Raw genomic sequence first — 20,793 nt, 5'->3', positions numbered from 1 at the left:
GGCTCTGAGGAAGTGGGGCTCCAGACAAACTGGTGGGGTCGTCTGCCCAGGGAAGTCTGATTGGCATCATGATAGTGTCTGGAACCTGGTGGCTGAAAAAGAGTTAACATATAAATTGTTGACTAGTCATGAACCTAAAGGCTGGAATATTGCAGGTGAAGCTTTTTCCTGAGCCTGACATCTGATATGCAAGTGGACCCAAATTATTGTCCGGGGAGATGATGTCATGGCTGGAAAAAGGGCTAGAAAGCTGGATTAGGGAAGACAGTAGCTCCCAAATATGGGAAAGGTGTATAAATATTGTTGACTGTAAACCCCATTGATTTGATCTGGGACCCATATTCAGCATAAGAGCCTGTATAACCTCTATATCCCTGTAGGTCCAAACTTGCATTCTGTGGTCATCAGTAGGAACATTCTGAGTTGTACCAATTTCAGGACCCATCTTCAGGTGGTAGATATCAAGTATGTTAACCAGCCCCCCTTCGGAGGATGGAACATTCTCTACCATTGTTGATCCACATTGAGGGTGAGGTCCTATGGGGGCCCACAAAGGGGTCCGTTATGTTGTTCCTTATGGAGATGACCAGTGATAATGGAGAAAGGGATCTATTTGAGGTCTGGGCTCATCATGTCTGTGTGGGAATCCCAGGACCACCCGACTAGGACCCCAGCTGATGGAGTGGCCTGATAGTGACTAAAGAGTCATCGTTAAAGTATGCCAGTCGCTTGCCCTTATTCAGCTTTTGTAGCCCTTACTTTGATAAGGTTAGCTTTGGAGTGATTGAGGGAAGTGTAATAGGTAGATGAGGAGGGTATCTAGGTCTAAGTAAAGACTGTTTCATTAGGTAGTTTATGGTGTTTTTTTAGGTCTTTCTGCTTGCTTGCTCCATTTATTGACTCACTGCAGACTACTGTGCACTTTTGCTTTCAGGTATATATTTTGCCCTAATTTATGGATACATGTGTACATCTGCCCTATCTCCTGGACCCTGGTCTATATCTAGGTTTTGAGGCTTTGTTAGGAAGTGGACCACCTGAAATTGATTTAAGGAATCTTCTCTACCATTGTTGATCCACATTGAGGGCAACTTCCTATGGGGGCAAAAAAGTTGTGTGTTTTTTTTCAAGAGAGACCAAAGCACCACGTGTTCATCAACAATGCCAGAGATGAAACCAAGGCTCGCAAAGCATGCCCTGTAATCACAGTCACTCCTCAGCCACCACTGACTTACCCCCTTCCTACTCACCCCGACTTTTTATTTACATAAGGAGAAATAGAGAAGATGTGATAGCATCTCTTTTTTTATTAGTGACTTAATGTTGATCTACAAAATTATGAGATACAGGTGTATAATTTAATTCCACACCTTCCCCACCACCAGAGCTACAACTATCTACATTTATATTTGCCCACTTTTGTCTATGGTCTCGCCTTCTCTTCTAAGTCACACCTACTACAATGGAATTCAGAGCACTCTAGGGATTTTTTTTTTAATATTTATTTTTTCACTTTTGTTGTCCTTGTTGCTTTATTGTTGTAGTTATTATTGTTGTTATTGATGTTAGGACAGAGAGAAATGGAGAGAGGAGGGTAAGACAGAGGGGGAGAGGAAGATACACCTGCAGACCTGCTTCACCGTTTGTAAAGCGACTCCCATGCAGGTGGGGAGCTGGAGGTTTGAACTGGGATCCTTACACCTGTCCTAGCGCTCTGTGCCACCTGCGCTTAACCCACTGCGCTACCGCCCGACTCCCGGCATGTTCTGACAACATTTCTTCCCCTCCGGGAGTATGGACCCAAAAAAAAATTTTTTTTTTCCGAGCACTGCTCAGCTCTGGTTTATGTTGGTGTGGGGAATTGAACCTTGGACTTTGGAGCCTCGGGCATGAGAGTCTCTACATAACCATTATGCTGTCTACTCCCACCCAGAACTAAAATTCTTTATGGATGCAGAAGGTGAAAGGTGTGGTTTCTGTATTGCTCTGACTTTTTTTTTTTTTTTATAGATGAAGCAGACGTAACTCCAAAAGCCTTTGCTAGCTTGGGGTTCTTGGGGTTCACTAGAGATAGTTGCAGTCTGATCCTGTGCTGTCACACGCCTGTGTAATGTGAGCAAACATGACTTGGGCTGTAACCTCCAGTTGTTACACAATGAGTGTTTTCACTGGCCAGCTGGCCCCACTCAAGACAGCGGGAACTAGGCTCCTCGGCTCCTCCCACTTCCTGTGGTGAAAGAGCCTACTGGCCCTGAGCGCCTGGGTGAAACCTGGTGCCGCTTCAGCCTCAATGCTTCATCTCAGGCCTGGTTTCCAGCAGTGGTGCCCCGTGTCCATGATGCCAAGAGGATGCTGAGCTTGCCCCAGGGGCAGCCAAGCAAAAACCCACAAGGAGAGCCACAGACTACTGTGAAGTCCCACACCCAAAAGCTTCAAAAGGAAAGAGATGGAGGCCATCTTTTTTGCTGTTGCTGTTGGTGTTGGATAGGATAGAGAGAAATTGAGAGGGGAGGGAGAGAGACAACTGCAGACCTGCTTCACCGCTTGTGAAGTGACCCCCACTGCAGGTAGGGAGCTGGGGGCTTGAACCAGGATCCTCGGTGGGTCCTTGTGCTTCACACCATGTGTGCTTAACCCAGTGCTCTACTGCACAGCCCCCTAAATATCTCTTTTTAAGAGGTAAAATAATTGCTGTTTTTCGTTTGTGCAACCAGAAAATACTGGGATTTTGTGTAGGGGAGGCTTTGATTGTTTTGGGAATCTTCTTTTTTTTTATATTTATTTATATTCCCTTTTGTTACCCTTGTTTTTTTATTGTTGTTGTTACTGATGTCATTATTGTTAGGACAGAGAAATGGAGAGAGGAGGGAGAGAGAAAGATAGACACCTGCAGACCTGCTTCACCACTTGTGAAGCAACTCCCCTACAGGTGGGGAGCTGGGGCCTCGAACCGGGATCCTTACTCCGGTCCTTGGACTTTGTGCCACTTGCACTTAACCTGCTGCACTATCACCCAACTCCCAGATGGGGTGATTTTTATACTCTATGCTCTGTGAAATGGGTAATGGCCACTTAAGAGTCAGTCACACATCTGTTCTGGATTTTTGTTTGTTTTAGTTTGGGGTTTTTTTTGCCTCCAGGGTTATCACTAGAGCTCAGTGTCAGCACTACAAATCCACTACTCCTGGTGGCCATTTTTTCCATTTTACTGGATAGGACAGAGAAATTGAGCGAGGAAAGCGAGGGAGAGAGAAAAGCGACTGTAGACCTGATTCACTGCTTGTGAATCAACCCCGTGCAGGTGGGGAGCCGGGGCAGCTCCTTGTACTTTTGTACTATGTGAGCTTAACCTGAGGAGCCACCACCCCGCCCCCTGACATCTGTTGTCTCTAGAACATTCAAAATCACTTCTAGGCCACCATCTTTTGATGGAATTGTTTCCTAAAATAAGTCGCCCCCTGGGCCTCGCTCTTGTTAGTCAGAATCTGCTCTCCGTAGTCCAGTCTTAGAAATTTGTTAGAATGCTATGAAGATTGAAAGCTAGTTATGTAGTGTATGTGACACGAGGTTGTGAATTCACAAACATGTTATAATAGCTTGTCAGCACTCATAAATACTTGTACTTGATGCTGACTTAAGGAAATTTTACCTCCGAATTTTGAGCTGGAAAGCCACTGGAATAACTGCTCAGAAAAGAATCACAGTGGTGGTCCAGGAGGTGGCGCAGTGGAAATGGGATTGGACTCAAGCATGAGGTCCTGAATTCCATCTCCGGCAGCACACGTACCAGAGTGATGTCTGGTCTTTTATATCCATCTTAGTAAAGAAAGGAATTGCCCTGTATTGGGAAAATAGCATAATAGTTATGCAAACAGATTTTCATATCTGAAGCTCCAGAGTCCCAGGTTCAATCCCCAGCACTACCATAAACCAGAACTGAGCAGCACAACTGAGCAACTGGTTTACAAAAACAAAAAATCATGTGATTTGTTAAATCTTTGGTACATGCATTGGGAGTTGTGTACAAATTGAAACACGTGTGTACGGATCTTGAAAGCAAACCATAGGTACCAGGCACTGGCACACCTGGTTAAGTTCTCCCATTACAGTGCTTAAGGACTCAGGTTCAAGCCCCTGGTCCCCACCTGCAGGGGGAAAGCTTTGTGAGTGGTGAAGCAGTGCTACAGTTGTCTCTCTGTCTCTCTCCCTCTCTATCTCACCTCAATTTCTGGCTGTCTCTATCCAATAAATAAAGATAATAAAAAAAGAAAAATGCCTCATCTCTTGGAAGTAGCTGGAATAGAGCACAACAGTAGAGACCCTGGTGCATCTCTAGGCAGAGATGTCTCTGCTGTAGGGATCTCTGTCCCAGGCCCTGAGCAGGTCACCAGCTGGGCTACAGTGTCAGTCCCAGTTAAGACTGTCACGGTGACAGCTGGTTTTAGCAAAGCCAGGGTGCAGACTCTGGTCCCTCAGGGTGACATTCTGTCCATCCAGTCTTTGGTCACTTTTCCTGTTGCAGGAGTGCTCTGTCAGGAACAGTGGCCCCTCTGCCCAGCCTTCCAAACTGCTGGGAGATGAGCAGACCACCCCCAGCCCAAAGAATTTCCTGAGATCCCCGAGAATAGTCTCAGGTCTCTCTCCCACTTTTCCCATCTTCTTGGCCCTTCCGTCATCCCAGTCATTTCACAGAGGTCATGTGCAATCTCTCCCTCAGGTCTCTGGAAGAAGCCGGGCAGCCCGCTGGCGAGGAGAACACAGCTTCTCAGCAGACTGAGCACCCAAGTCTGCAGGTGAGCCAGCAGCGCCACCCAGACCCAGTCACAGAAAGCAAGTGGTTTCATTCCTTCAGTCACAAGCCATTTGTTCAGCCAACACTTGTTGATTCCATCAAGTAACAGCCACTTGCTTTAAACCAACAGGAAACAAAAAATGAGTAGACCTGTCTGTTTTGTAAGGGTGGAGACAGCCTTGTATTCAGGCAGCAGTGATACTCTGAGCTGAGCTTGACCTCCACTCGTGCATCCAGGTCCGCTCTGGTGGGGAGAGGGTGCTGTTGGAAAGCCAGAGGTCTCCATGCTCCATTGCTTCTAGCGGAGCTCCCAGAGGCATCCCAGTGCCTGGTGAGCTGGCTTTGTAAGAGCTTGAGTGACTGTTGAGGTGACACCACTGACACATCCAAGATGCTTTGGGGACATGATACTGTCCTGCAGGGACTGAGTAGGACCAGCCATGGCTTCTGGGCCCTGAACAGTCCCGCCTGTGCTCACCTCAGTGCGTGAGGCCTGGCCCCATGTGCCCTGGGGACTGTTCCTTGTGAACTTGGATCTAGACTTCTACTTAACAGACTTAATTCTCCATCCTTGTAAGACTACTGGTCTAAATCTTGGAGTTTAAAGTTTTATCACCTTACGTTGCCTGTATAGTTTTGAGTGACTTATTTATAAAAGGAAACGACAGAATGTAGTGAGTGTGCCCTTCCCCTTACTGAGCATTTCCCTAGGTCCCAGCCCTTTGCTGCTGTCCATTTTCACTCTTACTCAACATGTGATGACCTCTGTTTTCGTGGAGCCACTAGGTCAGGGAGCATGGAGACTTGCAAAGCTCTCTGTGCTTTGTGGGTACACCGAGCCCCTTCCCAGTGCCTCACAGCCTAATGCCTCTCCTTGGGGTGGGGTGCATGCACACCAGCTTGAGGCCCTGGAGCTGGGGAAGAGTCAGGCTGATGGCATTTCAGTGACTGTACCAGCTTTCCAACTCAGTATTGGCTTACTTCCCAATCCTATAGGGTGGACTCCAGCCCTCAGAAAGCCGCTGGCTGAAGTACCTGAGGGAGGACACTGCTGACAGACTGGAGCCAGATGGAGAGTGTTTGCAGACAGAGCAGCCAGGCCGTCCCTTCAGTAAAGACCTGCCTAGAAAAAGGTGCCACCTTCCCACAAGTCTGGCCCTGCCCATGTGGCACTGACTCAAAACGGGGACTGTTGAGTGAGTGACTCAGTATGAGAGAAGCCTAGGGATGTGATAGCAGGTGTTCCGTGCTGGGTCCTCAGCCTGGTTGAGGCCAGTGCTGAGGTTTGCGCTTGCCTGGGCGCCTTTTATGATGGCACTGCGCTTAGATGGCTGTGCGCACCGTGTGGGTTTTGTTTTGTTTTTGTTTCGCCTCCAGGGTTATTGCTGGGGCTTGGTGCCTGCACTATGAATCCACTGCTCCTGGAGGCCATTTTTTTCCCATTTTGGTATTGTTGGATAGGACAGAGAAATCAAGACAGGCAGGGAAGACAGATACCTTCAGTACTGCTTCACCACTTGTGAAGCAAAAACCCCTCCCCCCCGCAGGTGGGGTGGGGAGCCTGGGGCTCAAACTGGGATCCCTGTAAGGGTCCTTGAGTTTTGCACCATGTGCACTTAACCTGCTGCACCACCGCCCAGTGCATTTTCTGAGAGACCTTTTATCTAGATGTAGGGAGACAGCATAATGGTTTTGCAAAAAAAGTCTTTCATGCCTGGGGCTCTAAGGTCTCAAGTTCAGTCCTCAGCAGCACCATAAACCAGAGCTGAGCAGTGCTCTGGTAGAATAAAGATAAAAAATAGTCGGGAGTCAGGCTGTAGTGCAGGTGGCACAAAGCGCAAGGACCAGCATAAGGATCCTAGTTCAAGCCCCCGGCTCCCTAACTGCAGAGGAGTGACTTCACAATCAGTGAAGCAGGTCTGCAGGTGTCTATCTTTCTCTCCCCCCTCTGTCTTCCCCTCCTCTCTCCATTTCTCTCTGTCCTATCCAACAACAACATCATCAATAATGACTACAACAATAAAACAGCAAAGGCAACAAATGGGAATATTAAAAAAAAGATTTGTTGGGGGAGGCTCACCGCCTGCTCCCTCCTTTAAAAAATAAAAAATAGTCTAGCATCCACTTAAAAAAAAAAATCTAAGGAGGTAGATTCCAGTTCAGATTTAGAACTTTCTAGGAACTATGTCTTTTTTTTTTTTTGGGGGGGGGGGGACGGGGAGAAGCCAAGCAGTCACCCAGAAGCTGTGGAGGACAGAGTTCCCCTGAGCTGGGTGTCAGGCCAGGCAGCCTCAACAGGACAATTTTTTAAAAATTTTATTTATTTTCCCTTTTGTTGCCCTTGTCTTTTTATTGTTGTTGTAGTTATTATTGTTGTTGTTATTGATGTTGTCATTAGATAGGACAGAGAGAAATGGAGGAGGGGAAAACAGGGAGCTGCCTGTGAAGCGACTCCCCTGCAGGTGGGGAGCCTGGGGCTCGAACCGGGATCCTTAGGCCAGTCCTTGCGCTTTGTGCCACGTGCGCTTAACCCGCTGCGCTGCCACCGACTCCCTAACAGGACAAATTCTAATGGCACTTTCTCCCACCAGGAAGTGGAGCCCAAGCACAACCCAGCTTCCACACGTTGCCGACGTGCAGGACTCTGTGGTCACCTGGAAGCCCCAGGTCAGTGACTGAGGAGTTTTATTCCTGGTCCCAGCGCCACCTAGCCTAGCACAGAGGATTTTTCAGTTGTGTTATTTGGGCAGCAGCTGAAGTATGCTAGCCAGACCCCTAGGGCCCCTGGCTGGAACTCCTTTCTCGGGTCTGCTGCCCTGCCAGCCCATTCTCAAGGAGTCACTTCTGGTCCCTTGGGATGGCCGAGAGGGCCACCCTTGTCCTATGTGGAGGGAGGGGCCTTGTCACATTTCAGCATGGGCTGCCCTGGCCAGGAGTGCCCTTGGGGCCTTCTCTTCAGGGCGGGTCTGCTTTTGTCCTTGGTACAAGAAACCTAGCAGGCCCTAGAGAGTAAGGACAGTTACTGAGGGTGCCCAGTGCGTTCCTGGGCATGTTGGCACAGCCACCTGCCTCTTTGGAGGGTACCTGACGAGGAAGTTTAGCAGAGGATTTATGGTGAGATAGAAGGCATTTGTTCACATTACCCTGATAAAAGCAAAGTCAAAGCCAGCCCTGGCCTACCAGCCTGGGGACCAGCAGAGCAGTCTGGGGTGGAGATGGGGCCCTCATCCAAACAGGAGGACATCTATCTCTCTGGCCTCCCTTGCAGGGCCATGTGAGCCAGAGGGGAAAACACCATGAAGGAAGCAGCTGTGAGGACTCAGGCACCAGGAGTGAACCACCACATCCTGCCCAGCAGGTCAGAGCCGAGTCTAAGTGGGACCTATTTCTGCCACCTGGAAACAGCCCACATGGGGACACGGAGCTTCAGACATCCCTGTGGAGAGACCCCAGGCCAACTGATCAGGGGCCCCCCAGCTGTGGCCCTGGTGGGCACCAGCTCCCAGGAACCACCTTGGGTCATGAGCCCTGTGGGGAGTCCCCTGAGCAGTTGTGGGACACAAGCCGTCGGGCAGAGGACAGACACTTGGTTACACGGACACAAAAGCCCCCCCTGGTGCGAATGTGGGACCTCTTTAAAACAGGTGAGGACTTCGATGACAACCTGTGAGCTGAGTATCTGATGGCCATGGATGCCTCTGGTGGAGCCCAGATCCCTGGCTCCTGAGGTTGTTCCTACATAGCAGGATGAACACACTTCATGGGAACTGCCGAGAACAAACATGACCCGTACAGAAGTGTCTTGACTAAAGTGCTTATATTGTGTAATTAAATTGTTAACAAATACAGTAACAGTGGCTATAACAGGATTTTGACTTTGAAAGCAGTTGACACACTAGGAAATGAGAGTGCCATGGTGGTTATGAACAGGCAGCAGCTAAATGCGGACACTTCCACTCTCCAGAGAATCTTAAGTGCATGTCAACCAGCATACTAGTCATTCAAAACACAGAAGGAAAGGCAAAGGCTGTTGGCAAGATCTACTGTGCACTGCTGGTGAGTGACCTGGCGGGGGACAACCTGACAGGAGCATTGCACCTGAACCTCGCAGCTTCCCCCGCAAGGAGTCTCCCTCAGCCTCCGGGCCAGGGCACTGAGGGGACTTGCTGTCTGCAACATCAGCCAAGATGGACTGAGCCCCTCGAGTGCCCAAAGTGGCATCATGCATCCCCACCCCCCAGATCTGGAAGAATGCAGAAAAACTGGTGATTACAAAAGCCCTGGGGTTCTACACTAGTTCAACACAACTATGAGGCAAGAAAGAGGGCAGTTGAGGCCAGTGAAGCTTCTTCACAGGGGCGGCGAGTGCTTTGAGTACTGGATGGTGTCCAGGGCCGCCCCAATGTCATAGTTCTTGGTCTGCAGGAGCCTGGTGAGCCAGCCGCCCTCATCCGAGAAGCCCATGGACAACATCTGGGAGAGGGACTCAATCAGCCGGGGGTCAGCTTCTGCCAGAGAGAAAAGCAAGAGTCCTAAGGCCCCATGTGCCACCCAGACATGGCAGCACCCTTGCCCAGTGGGTGAGAACCCAGTGCCTGCAGGACCAGGGCTGGCAAGCTTTCCCGACAGAAATACTGAAGCTACTTAAACATCCTGTGCTGTCACCACTACATCACTCTGCCGTGACTACAGTGTAACCCACAGCCGTGAGTGTGGCCATGGTATACACACTGCTCAGTGTAGACATGAGCAGACATGCCCACAGAGAGACCCTGATGCTAAAAGCATGACATGACCTCTGAGGAGAGGCAGAAACACCAGCAGCCTGGCAAGACTTGCCTGGGGGAAGGTGCGGGTACAGGGCGGCTTCCTTCAGCCCTGTGGGGCCGCCCTGGGAAGGGTCCAGAGAGCTTGGCCCCTCAGATCCAGGCATCTGCAGAGACTGGAGTTCCCCTGTGGATGGGTCCACTTCTTTTGAAGACAAGTGAGTCCAGTCGTCATCTCCTCCGGAGCAGTTGTCAGACTCCATCTGCTCCTGGAGTAGGAGGCCCATGAGCACAGAGGGGGATGTGGCCTTGGCTCCTGGTTGTGGGTGGCAACCAGGGGCCCTGGGCAGTTTTCTTCACACAGTTAGTGGGGGGCTGTCACAGACTCAACTGCCATTGGGCCGGGGGTGAAAGCTAGGGTTCCTCTCACTTGGTGATAAATCTGAGCAGGACTGAGCATAGCCCTCATAGCCAAGTCTGAGCCACTTCCCTCTAGTGGTGTGTGGGACATCTGTCCTCATTGCTGCCCCTTCCTGGTGTGAGTGCTGGGGTAGCCAGGGATGGAGGAGCTGGGAGAGACAGGAAGCATGCTTACCTCAGGCTGTGCCCCGGACTCCAGGGCTATTTTATTCATCTGCTCCACCAGGGACTGAGTGACACTCTCCGAATCCCTGGCTTGTTTGCTGGGGTCAGAGGAGCAACTGCTGGGCTGCGAGCCACACTTGTCCTCAGCGCTGGAGGTGCCCGAGACAGGAGTCAGGCGGCTTCTCTTCCCCCCATGCTCCACGTCAATGTCAACTTCAATACCTAGAGGTCAAAGAGCATGGGTCAACAGACCACCTGCGAGCCCAAAAGCCTCAATGGCAGTGGGCCCCCAGCAGCCAGGGAACCAGCTCACCAGCCAAGTCAGCCCTGATCCCAGACCTGAACACACCCAGTATTCCAGCCCCAGGTCTTTATTTCTAAAAAAAAAAAAATAGCAGCCAACTTAACCTTACCAAACCCATCATAGCCCCCAGTTTGGTGAAACACTAACTTCAGCTGACACCCCAGGGCAGCTTGGGGAGCTGCAAAGTCCAAAGCCCTTGTTTGTTCTAAGGGGGGTGGGGCAGGTAGGTCCCAGGTGCAGGATGGGAGGCTGGAAATTCAGGCCCACATGTCCCATCTCCCTATGCCACGTGTGCTCACTGAGGGACTGAGGACAGCCACCTACGCTGTAGTTCTCTACTTCCCACTGCTCTTCCTCCCTGCAGGTGAGGACAAGGGACTTGAACCCAGGTCCTCAAGCATGGTAGCAAGCGTGCCACCATCCAGCCTCTCCGGTTCTAGCAAAGGAGTCTGCAGCTAGAAGCCAGTTCCAGAAGGTCACTGTGGACATTCCTGGCCTCCCCCAGAGCCCAGCCCCCTCCCCCAGACTGCACTTTCTTGTTCTGCTTTACTGTTTGTTCTTTCTTCCTCTGGAAAACCAAGACTTAACCCCGGTCTTTGACACACAAAAGTGCCAAGAGTATTCAGTGTTTCCCTACACAAACACTGCTGTTGCTAGGCCAGCTGGTGTGCCCAACGTTTGGTTGTAGCCTCTGTTCTATTTGCCTCTGACACCCCTTCAGTTCTGGTGTTTTCCAGAGAAAGGGTTTCCAAAGAAAAGGTTAAAGCCCACAGATGGGGTATTAGCCCTGACTGGGCTGTTTTTCCCGGCATGCAAGCACCTGGCATAAGCTAACTGGCTAGCTGTCTACCTGAGCAAGGAAGACTGGCTAACACCCGGGGGGGAGGGGGGCAAGGCAGTCCCTCCACTCCCACACACCCCGGTTTACAGGTCCTGCTTCATTTCCACAACCGACTAGCTGGGGTGATTTGTTTCCTCCCATGCTTTAAGTCCCTGCTCCTATGATTTAAGTAACTAGTGAGTCCAGGAAACGGCCCCACTCTCAGCCTCTATGAAGACACCCTCTGGGATGGAAAGACAGAGCTACAGGAAGGAGCCCAGAAACAGAAGTTGCCCTGTGGTAGCTCTGAGAAGCTGTGGAAAGCCAGGAAGGGGCAGCAATGAGGACAGATGTCCCACACACCACTAGAGGGAAGTGGCTCAGACTTGGCTATGAGGGCTATGCTCAGTCCTGCTCAGATTTATCACCAAGTGAGAGGAACCCTAGCTTTCACCCCCGGCCCAATGGCAGAGCCCTGTCCACCACCCATTAGAAAAAGGAAGAAAATCTGAGTATTCATTCTACTGTTCTTTCAACTGTGTTTTCTAGCAGCTATAATGAAACACTGGAGGGAAAGACATGCTACAAACGAGTACTGGTAGTTGAGCCTAATTCTGCTCAGATAATAAAGAAAACAAAAAATACAAAACATGGAAAAAACAAAATTATATATATATGTATATATATATATATATATATATACTCAAGTACAAGGTAAAATGGTGTGGAAGTTGGGAAATAGGGTTCCTCCAACTTGATAAAAGCTGAACTCTGGAGTACAGGGCTGTCACCAGTTGTGCCCCCACAGCCTGCTCCCAAGGCCCTGCATCTGCTTTCTGTGATGGTGACTGACCTCAAGCCAGAAGCAGTCTGCTCTGGTGGGCACAGCACCTACCCACAAACGCCTTGGATATCGGCATTTAAATCACTGGTCCAGCCCACAACAACCACCCCAGGTGGTGGTGGTTGGCTCTCTTCGCCTAAGGGAAACAGCCACAAGGCCAGCCCTGGAGCTGAGTCCAACTAGTCAAACTACTAAGGCAAAGTTAATAAGCCCCCCTTCCTTGTTCGGCAGACTTCCAGACTCCTCCTGGGGTGGGAGAAGGAAACTACCCACTTTGAAAGATGTGAAGGGGCTGGATGGTGGTGTGCCCAGTTGAGCACGTTATAATCCCAAGGACCTGGATTTGAGCCCCCAATCCCCACCTGCAAAGTGGAAGCTTTGCAAGTGGTGAAGCAGGGCTGCAGTTGTCTTGGGTGATCATTGGGGCTGTGCCTGCACTATGAATCCACTGCTCCTTGCTCCTGTGATATATATATATATATATATATATATATATATATTTTTTTTTTTTTTTTTAAACTATACAGGGATGGGGAAGATAAGGAGAAAAACACCTGCAGACCCGCTTCACTGCTTGTGAAGCATCCCCACACCCTGCAGGTGGGGAGCTGGGGCCTAAAGCAGCATCCTTGCGATTTGTACTATATGCATTTAACCCAGTGCTCCAGCTCTCAGGCCCCATTTCCTCCCCCCGCCTTCCCTCTTGATTTCTGGCTGTCTCTATCCAGTAAATAAAGGTACTAAAATTTTTTTTTTTTAAAGTGTGGTGTGGTCCAGGAGGTGGTGCAATGGCTAAGGCACTAGACTCTCAAGCACGAGGTCCTAAATTCAATCCCCGGCAGCACATATACCAGAGTGATGGCTGGTTCTTTCCTATCTTTCTCATGAATAAATAAATAATTTTTTTTTTAAAGTGTGAAGTAGCCATTATCCTTACTGGAGACCTGTGGGCACTTCTAAAATGACTCCTTGTGTCCTGAGCAGGGAAGTGTAGGTCAAGTTCTGAAGCCCCCACAAGTTTGGATGAGTCTTAAAATGGGACAGTGAATTCATGTGACCAGGGCCACTGGGGAAGCCTTTGGCACACAGCTCTCAACCACCCATTAGCCCAGGCCCGAGAAACACAAGGGTCAGTCAGCACAGCAAATGCAAACAGTCCAGCTCTCCCTGGTCCCGTTCACTAGGGCCAGGCCCACTTCACAGAATTTCTCAGGAATCCAGCCTTGAATGGCCTGCAGACAACACTTGGGAGACAAAGTCTTAGCAGTCTGCAGGACGCTGTAATGAGCACTGCTCGAGGGCACGGTCTGCAGATGGCAAAGGCCAGGAAAGCGGCACTTACCCAGAGGGCTGAGGGCAGCAGCCACACTCTCCCCCACGTTCTTGAGGAAATTCACACTGGGATCCTCCGATGGGCCAGAAGCTTGGATTTTAAAAACAAGTATATTTAACTCCAAGCACTTTCAGTGACTTTGCTCCGTCTTCATCCCATCACCTTCATCCCATTGCCCTCTATGGAGAGACTGTCCTGGCAGCCCATGTGCCCGGGACTGTCCCATCCCCCCACACACTGTAGGCCCGCCCCACAGGTCACATCACAGGTGTTTTATTTACTAAGACTCAAACAGCTCTGGTCCCACCTATGGCCCCTTAAGACACTAAAGTGGATAAAGCACTCAGTGAAATGAATGAAATCAAGGTAAGGCCAGACTCCAAGATCTCCAGTGCAAAGCAAACCCAATCTTCAACTTTGAAGAGTATGTTTCAAGTCTCGTACAGCAATCCTCTAAGTGGCGGGCGCAGTGGATATGGTGTTGGACTCCCCAGCTTAAGGTCCCAAGTTTCATCACCAGCATTGCATATGCCAATGATGCTCTGACTCTTCCTCCACTCTCTGTTGTTAAATACTTTCACAAAAGTCTCACAGAAATTTGCCTCTGGGGAGTCAGGCGGTAGCGCAGCGGGTTAAGCGCGCATGGCGCGAAGCGCAAAAACCAGCGGTAAGGATCCTGGTTCGAGCCCCCGGTTCCCCCCCTGCAGGGGGAGTCGCTTCACAAGTGGTGAAGCAGGTCTCTAGGTGTCTTTCTCTCCCCGTCTTCCCCTGCTCTCTCCATCTCTCTGTCCTATCCAACAACAATGACATTAATAACAACAATAACTACAACAATAAAAAACAACAAGAGCAACAAAAGGGAATAAATAAATAAAAGATCTTACCAAAAAAAAAGAAAGAAAGAAACATGCCTCTGAGGGGCTGGGTGGTGGTGCACCTGGTTAAGCGTACATGTTAACAATGCGCAAGGACCCAGGTTCGAGCCACCACAGGGGTAAAGCTTTGTGAGTGGTGAAGCAATGTTGCAGGTGTCTCTGACTTTCCTTCCCTATCACCCCTTCCCCTCTGGATTTCTGGCTGTCTCTATCCAATAAATAAAGATAATAAATTTATTAAAAAGGGACTGGGCAGGGATAGGGTAGATAGCATAATGGTTATGCAAAGAGATTCTCATGCCTAAGGCTCTAAAATCCCAGGTTCAATCCCCCACACACCACCATAATCCAGAGCTGAGCAATGCTCGGTTAAAAACTAACAGTAATAAAATTAAAATTATTAAAAAGGGACTGGGCAGGAGTCAGGTGGTAGCACAGCGGGTTAAGCACACGTGGCACGAAGTGCAAGGACCATGTAAGGATCCCGGTTCGAGCCCCTGGCTCCCCACCTGCAGGGGAGTCACTTCACAGGTGGTGAAGCATGTCTGCAGGTATCTATCTTTCCCCCTCTCTGCCTTCCCATCCTCTCTCCATCTCTCTCTGTCCTATCCAATCAAGCATGACATCAATAACAATAACTACAACAACAATGAAAAACAGCAAGGGCAACAAAAGGGAAAATATAAAAAAAAAATTTTTTAAAGGGACTGTGGTCCAGGAGGTGACGCAGTGGCTAAGGCACTAGACTCTCAAGCATGAGGTGCTGAGTTCAATCCCCGGCAGCAAATGTAAAACCAGCGATGTCTGGTTCTTTCTCTTATCTTTCTCATTAATAAATAAGTAAAATCTTTTTTTGAAAGGGAGACACTGCTCCTAACTTTGCAGTTTCCTGAGAATCGAGTGACTTGAATGTCTGAACTGACCAGCCCAGCAAGGACCCCTCCCCACGGCTCTGAGAGCGGCCTCACCCGTGTCTGCCGCAGGGCTGGGGCTGGAGCTCGGGCTGGCACAGGCATCCCCGGCGCGTGGGGGCCGAGGGCTCCAGTTCCCTGGTGGCACCAGGTCCCAGCCAGCCCATCCGAAATGGCCGTGCTTCAGCTTGCGGAGCCAGCGGCTGTGCGACAAGCCCTGGAGAGAGCCAGCAGAGGATGGGGTCAGGGGTCGGGGTCCGGCCCACCCCCATCGGGCACAGGGAGGCCACTCACCTCAGACAAGTGGCCGTGGCTGAAGGGGTTGGGGAAGACCAGCTTGCTGTGCTGGCGGTGCAGGCCCTTTCCCTCGCAGGCAGCGCACAGGTCGTAGTTGGGGCACACACTACACTTGTAGCGCACCCCCACCACTGGCCCGTCACAGCCATCGCAGATGACGTTGGGGTGCACCATGCTGCGGGGCGCCTCCTGAGCACAGGGAGGGCGGTGCTCCCGTCGGCACTCCTTCTTCTCTGCAGGGAGGACAGGCTGTGAGGTAAGGACCCACCCCCACAGGCCCCCGGAGCTCATCAACAGACCTGAGCCCCTGCCAGGACCCCCCAGTCCCAGCTGGGCAGTGTGCTCTGGCGTCACCCCTCACAATGTCAATCCTGCAGCACCCTCACATTGTGTGGCACTTGACCTGGGAACAATCAAGTTGAATCCCAAGGAGTCAGGAGGGGGCTCAGCAGGGGATTACAAGCCTGGTAGGTGTGAGGTCCCAGATTCATGCCCCAGCAGTGCATTAAAAAAAAAAAAAAAAAAGTGGAGCAGGGGTAGATAGCATAATGGTTGCGCAAAGAGACTCACACCTGTGGCTCCAAAGTCCCAGGTTCAATCCCCCTTGCCACCATAAACCAGAGCTGAGCAGTGCTCTGGTAAAAAGTTAAGTAAAATGCAAAAACCATCGTAAGGATCCCATTTCGAGCCCCCGGCTCCCCACCTGCAGGGGAGTCGCTTCACAGGCAGTGAAGCAGGTCTGCAGGTGTCTTTCTCTCTCCCTCTCTGTCTTCCCCTCCTTTCTCTACTTCTCTGTCCTATCCAACAACTACATCAATAACAACAATAACTACAACAATAAAACAAGGGCAACAAAAGGGAATAAATATTTTTTAAAAGTGAGTAAAAAAAAAATAATTTTAAAAAATAAGTAAAAAAAAAAGTGAATCCTGAGACTCTCCAACTCCCCCACCCCCCACCTCTGTAGGCCAAGCACAGCTCCCAGGGTCCTCACTCCATTCTTTGTGGCCTCCAGCCCCTCCTCAGCAGGTGGCACCCCAGAGCAAGCCCTCACCTTTGATATAAATCCGGAAGATGTCATCCTTCACGTAGGACATCGCCATGGTCAGTTCCTCATCACTGGAGAAGGCAACCAAGTCCCCGTCCTCATCTAAAGCACAGGGAGACAGACACCCACGATGACCCAGGTGGCTGTGCAAGGATGGCAGCTGGCAGGGCCAGAGGCCAGTGCCAACGGTGCCCGTAGGGCAGAGCTGGGGGAGCACGGGGATACTGCCTGGCAGGTAAGGGTGCTAAGGGCTTGGCCCTCTGCAACAAGAGGAGTGAAACCAATGCACCTACCTACCTCCTCCCCCAGTTAAGTTAAAAGGAAGTGTATCTGGGCTGGGGAGACAGCATAATGACTAAGCAGACTTTCATGCCTGAGGTCTGGAGTCCCAGGTTCAATTCCCCAGCACCACCATAAGCCAGAGCTGAGCACTGCTGCAGTGCTCTAGTAAAACAAACAAACAAAAACAAGAATTTCTGTAGTCTGTAATCTGGACGTTGGGCTCACAGTTTCATCCACACCATCAGGAGGCCGTGGACAGCAGACCAGGCTGAGGTCCTCAAGCCAGGTCTCCCATAAGATAGGTGAGACAGCCCAGGAGGGGATGGGCTCTCAGCACTAAGTCCTGAATCCAGTTCCAGTATTGTATGTGCCAGAGTGGTGCTCTGGTTCTCTCTCATGAAAGAATGTCTTTAAAAAGATAAGGGAGTCGGGTAGTAGCGCATCGGGTTAAGGGCAGGTGGCAAAAGGATGGGCATGAGGATCCCAGTTCGAGCCCCCGGCTCCCCACCTGCAGGGGAGTGGCTTCACAGGCGGTGAAGCAGGTCTGCAGGTGTCTATCTTTCTCTCCCCCTCTCTGTCTTCATGTCCTCTCTCCATTTCTCTCTGTCCTATCCAACAAAACGACATCAATAATAACTACAACAATAAAACAAGGACAACAAAAGGGAATAAATATAAAATTAAAAAAAGATAAAGCAAATAAAAATAAGTGGTCTGGGAGTTGGCACAGTAGATAAAGTACTGGACTCTCAAGCATGCGATCCCGAGCTCAATTCCCGGCACCACATGTACCAGAGTGACGTCTGATATTCTCTCTCTCCTCCTATCTCTCTCATCCATAAGTGAATAAAATATTAAAAAAAATAAAAAACAGGAAGATCGAGGTGTGAAGTGAGGTCCATCCTGGGCACACACTCTCCCACTCCCAAAAGGTCTACCCGATTGGCTGGGGTGGTAGTTCAGTGAGTAGAGCACATTCCTTGCATACAGGAGGACCAGGGGACCTGGGCTGGAACCCCAGTCCCACACGACAGCTCACTGCTGATTTCTCTCTTAAATCAATACATCTTTAAAAAAATTCAGCAGTAGAGGTCCTGAGTTCAAATACCAGCACTTCAACGTGCCAGACTGATACTCCGGACTTTGTTAACAAGTCTTTTTAAGGTGATGAATAAATGGAAAATAAAAGCTGCGTCCATAAAATAGACCATTATTCAGTTACAGAAAGTAATGAAGGGTGGTCTGGGAGGTGGCACAGTGGATAAACCATTGGACGCTCAAGCATGAGGTCCTGAGTTCAATCCCCATCCCCGGCAGCACATGTACCAGAGTGATGTCTGGTTCCTTCTCTCCTCCTATCTTTCTCATAAATAAATAAAATCTTTAAAAAAAAAAAAAAAAAAGCCAGTCTGAACAGATCGTGTGTTTTTGTACAAAATTCCCTCTTAAACGGAAATCTAAGAGGATGATTAGTGACTGTGACTGTGGTTGGGGTGGGGGGGGCGAGCCCAGTGTTTCCATGGACGGGCTGACCCTGCCGGGCTGGCGAGGCAGCGAAGTGGTTCTGCAAAGAGACTCTCAGGCCTGAGGCTCCAGGGTCCCAGGCTCAATCCCCGGTACCACCACAAGCCAGAGCTGAGCAGCGCTCTAGCATTAAAACATCTATGCAAACGGTCTGGAAACCACATGCCTCCAGCGAATCAGACTTCTTACACCGGTGATCAGAACCTGGGGAGATAGCGACGTCCTGTGAAAACGCACCAAGACGCACGCCCGCGGCGCCGCCCTAGGCGAGAGCGGAGCAGGGACCTGGCGGAATCAGTGACCCGCGAGGCCGGCTACGCGGGACGGGGGGCTGCCCCGGCCGAACACCCCGGAGGAACGGCTGTCTCCCTCCCGGTAAATAAAAACATAAAAACAGAGGCGGGGTGGGCGGCGCCCCGGGGCGGAGCCTTGACCGTCTGCCTCGCCCCCGCACCCCCCCTGCGGCCCCGCGGCTCCCCCCCCCCCCCCGCACCCGCACCCGCCCGCGGCCCCCGGGCCTCCCTCCCCCCCGCCCCCGTCTCGCCCCCGCAGCCCGAGGCCGAGTAGCCTGACGAGCACCCCCAACCGGCTCCCCGGCCTCTGCGACATCATGGCGGCAGGCGGGGGAGGCACCTGACGCGCCGCAGCGCGGACCCCGCGCGACCCAGGCGGAGGGGCGTCCCTGGGGTCCGCGCGGCCCCGCTGCGTCACGCCGCCGCCGCTCACCGCGGTAGTGCGCCAGGAAGCCGCCGGGCCGCAGTGCAGGGAACAGGGCCGCCACCCGCTCCAGCAGCCGCTCGCACGGCCGGGGTCCGGCGGCCACCTCCACCTCAGCCTCGGGCTCCGGGCTGAGGCAGAAGGTGAAGCGGCGAATCTCGCGCGTCGCGTCCTCCTTGCCCAGGAGATAGGCCTTGACCGTAAACGACTCCATGACTGCGGGTAACGACGCGGCTCTGAGGGTGACGCAGGCGCGCGCGGAATTTATAGGCCAGCGGAGGCCCCGCCCTTCTCGACCTCTGGGGGCGTGGCCTGCGCTGCGGCGTCCTAGTCACGGCCGCGCGAGAGCCGCCCTGGCCGGGCCCCGTGCACACCGCCCCCAACCGGCCGCCCGCCGGGCTCAGTGCGGCCCGCGGGACCCCACCCCCACCCCGCACTCCCGCCTTCTCCTCCTAGGCTCCCCCCGCTGCAGCTGGAGAAGGGCGGGCGGAGCTCTGCCCTGCAGCCCTCCCGGGCCCGGGCCTATCCGTGACTCAGCACCGCAGGGCCTAGGCGCCCCAGCTGCCCGCCAGGGACCAGGCCACTGAGGAGAGAGGGTGGCAGGGGACCCTGCCACTCCCCCAGCTCAGGTCCGAGCAGGGAGGCTCCTGGACGTCCAGGGGGATGCTAGTGTCAGCCCCGTGCGCCCCCAGTGGTCATCCTCCATGAGATCCCCGAGCTGGGGGCAGGGACAGACCACCCCCCCCATGTCAGCCCCGGGCACTTAAAGCCCCTGGTTTAGTAAGAAAGAAAAGGTAGAGCAGAGTCCCCCCACATACATACACCTGTCAGACGGTCAGCTAAGGTCTCTTGGAGCTGGAGGGGTCCCCAATGCTCAAAGGTCACCCCATGGGCGCCCACTCACACACGGCAGCACAGGTGCACCAGGGCTGGAGGTGCCTCGGCCGCCGCCTGGGGGGGGGGGGCAGGCAAAGGAGTCAGCCCAGCTCCTCCAGCTGGGGAGCAAAGACAGTTTTATCCTGCAATTCACAGAGTTCGGGGAAGGGGGTGGGAGACTGGAGGGCACGAAAGGGATCAAGAAGGGGGACAAGAGGGCAGAGTCTGTCATCCGGAGAATCCTCCAGGTGGGCAGGTCAGAGCTGAGTGGAGGCCACTCCTATCAGGGTGGGGTCTCGGCAACAAGTGACAGGGACCCCCAGGGACACACACAAGGGAGAGTGGGCCTGACCACTCAGGTGTGAAGGTACTTTGCTCCTGGGGCTTGTCCTCAGGCATGCCTGCTCCTTCCCGAGGGTTCCAGAACTTACACATACACACACTCCACAGACCAGCCTTAGCCCACCCACCCCTATCTCCATGATGGGAAAGCAACAACCAAGTGACACAGAAGGAATTTTTCTGGGTCTTTGCCAAGTCAAGTACCCTGGTACATGACTCAGCAGCCCAAGCAAGACACGCAGCCCCCAGCAGGCCCTGCGGGGAGCCTGGCTCCCTGCACCCCTCCCCCCAGCTTGGGGGTCCCCCTCTGAGTGGGTGGGAACACACACGGAAGGCCCCAGGACTGGGGTACAGGGCTTCCAGACCGGTTCCAGGGCTCCGCTCTCTCCCCTGCAGACAAACAGTGGACAGAGGATAGCCACCAGGACTCATTTGCTCCCTGGCCTTTTGAAGCCTGTTTGGAGCCATGATGAGTTG

At 52.0% G+C, this 20,793-nt stretch overlaps 2 protein-coding genes across 3 annotated transcripts in view; one reads left to right on the top strand and one right to left on the bottom strand.

Moving 5' to 3' along the window:
* MRNIP (MRN complex interacting protein) overlaps positions 1-8,644 on the top strand; it is a 28,284-nt gene extending 19,640 nt beyond the window's left edge. The window contains exons 4-7 of one of the 2 annotated variants that reach the window (XM_007527162.3): positions 4,718-4,793; positions 5,789-5,925; positions 7,384-7,459; positions 8,061-8,644. In XM_007527162.3, the coding sequence (XP_007527224.1) occupies positions 4,718-4,793; positions 5,789-5,925; positions 7,384-7,459; positions 8,061-8,462 (691 nt within the window). In that variant the 3' untranslated portion in view covers positions 8,463-8,644. The remainder of the gene's footprint in view (positions 1-4,717; positions 4,794-5,788; positions 5,926-7,383; positions 7,460-8,060) is intronic. The other variant, XM_060197343.1, reaches the window with a different exon arrangement.
* On the bottom strand, positions 8,593-19,345 carry SQSTM1 (sequestosome 1). Its single transcript, XM_060197337.1, has 8 exons — positions 19,108-19,345; positions 16,582-16,677; positions 15,525-15,760; positions 15,288-15,447; positions 13,454-13,534; positions 10,154-10,365; positions 9,632-9,827; positions 8,593-9,300 (listed from the first exon to the last, which is right to left on the bottom strand). Exons 1-8 carry the CDS (start codon positions 19,310-19,312, stop codon positions 9,143-9,145), a joined length of 1,344 nt encoding a protein of 447 aa, XP_060053320.1. The 5' UTR covers positions 19,313-19,345; the 3' UTR covers positions 8,593-9,142.
* Positions 19,346-20,793: the final 1,448 nt, after the last annotated feature.

Source organism: Erinaceus europaeus, chromosome 9 (genome assembly GCF_950295315.1).
Source record: "Erinaceus europaeus chromosome 9, mEriEur2.1, whole genome shotgun sequence".
In the NCBI taxonomy this organism is placed as follows: Eukaryota; Metazoa; Chordata; class Mammalia; order Eulipotyphla; family Erinaceidae; genus Erinaceus; species Erinaceus europaeus.
This window is presented reverse-complemented; position numbering and strand designations above follow the sequence as displayed.